The sequence below is a fragment of the Pygoscelis adeliae genome, unplaced genomic scaffold (assembly GCF_000699105.1).
Source record: "Pygoscelis adeliae isolate BGI_AS28 unplaced genomic scaffold, ASM69910v1 Scaffold270, whole genome shotgun sequence".
NCBI classification, from domain to species: Eukaryota; Metazoa; Chordata; class Aves; order Sphenisciformes; family Spheniscidae; genus Pygoscelis; species Pygoscelis adeliae.
In genome coordinates, this window is record NW_008823916.1 from 1,417,061 (window position 1) to 1,418,312 (window position 1,252).

The 1,252-nt window shown below is 43.9% G+C and overlaps 1 protein-coding gene across 1 annotated transcript in view; it reads left to right on the forward strand.

Annotated features, from left to right (window-relative positions):
- The first annotated feature begins 237 nt into the window (after positions 1-237).
- TLR4 (toll-like receptor 4) overlaps positions 238-1,252 on the forward strand; it is a 4,725-nt gene continuing 3,710 nt past the window's right edge. Inside the window, 3 exon segments of the mRNA XM_009319316.1 lie at positions 238-421; positions 1,197-1,247; positions 1,250-1,252. The exon segment at positions 1,250-1,252 is cut by the window's right edge and continues 131 nt beyond it. Coding sequence (XP_009317591.1) covers positions 299-421; positions 1,197-1,247; positions 1,250-1,252 — 177 coding nt within the window. The 5' untranslated portion in view covers positions 238-298.

Genomic DNA, 1,252 nt, shown 5'->3' on the forward strand with positions numbered 1-1,252 from the left:
GTCGTGACACACTGGTACAACCCATATTCCTCTTTAATTTCTAGTCCAAACTATACCTTTCATTGCTTCCTTTTTTCTTGTTTTTTTAAAAACATTTTTTTAGAAACAATTTCAAGAAGGACAATTCACTCAGAGCATGTCTAGAAACCAGGCAGCTACCAGTTTCACTTCCCTCCTTGCTCTCTGCAACTCTCAGTGACGTGCAGTGAGAAGCAGAAGTGGTGAAACACCACACTTGGCATTTCAGTAGGTTTCTCACTCCAGGTCCTTGAGTGATACCCATGCTGCTTTCTTCTGCATGCCTGGCCTCCTGAAGATGCCCTGGAGAGAAGCTCTTCCTCCGTGGACACTTGTGGTGCTGCTGCAGCTGGTGCTTGTCCCATCACAGCTGGCAGGCTGCCTCCTCAATCCCTGTTTGGAGGTACGTGATCTCTAAATGAGCACGATATCCTTTTGCTTCTCTGGTGCAACTTTTCCCTCTGCTTGGGAGATTTTGCATCAAGTCTGTTGTGTGTTAGTTGTCTTATGAAAGCCCATCTTTTTTCCAAGGTCGTTACCAAGGCAATTAAAGTATTTGAAGTAAATGCTGGTCTCGAAAACATCTGAGAACCAGGACCAGCAGCATGAACCATTTCTTCTTGTTAGCTTTCTGTACCTCTGAGGGTACTGCAGTACAGTTAATCTAATAGATTATGTTTCCCTTCAGGAAGAGATCCAAGCCTTGTCTCTATTTTCTGCAAATACCCGAAGTACCTGGCACTGATCAGCTGCCTTTTGCAAACTTTTGCCAACAATTATTACTTACAGAATAATTGTGGTTAGAGCTGCCTGCTTATCTGCAATGTAACAAAGCTGAGAGCTGATCCTGGACACAAAACGCAACCCCGTGTGTTTGTTTTGTTGGCTCTCTCAAAGGTTGCTGCAGGTTCATCCATAGCCTCAGGGAACACTGTCCTGTAGTTTTGCACCTGCTTCAATCAGCAAGAAATGTAGCTCTTCCTGAGGAGTAGAACTAGTTCTATTAGAAGTGGGAAAGATGCTTAGGATATATAAGGCTATTTCCTAAAACTCAGGGCAGCTCATTTAGAAACTAACTACAAGGTTAGTAATTCTGCTGCTGCTTTCCTGACAGTGTAATTTTCTGGCACTTCATGAAGAGCAGATGTTGACCGTGGTTGGATCTGCCACTGTTACAGGTCATCCCTAACAAAACTTTCAGATGCATGGGACTGAACATCTCTGGAGTTGCTGC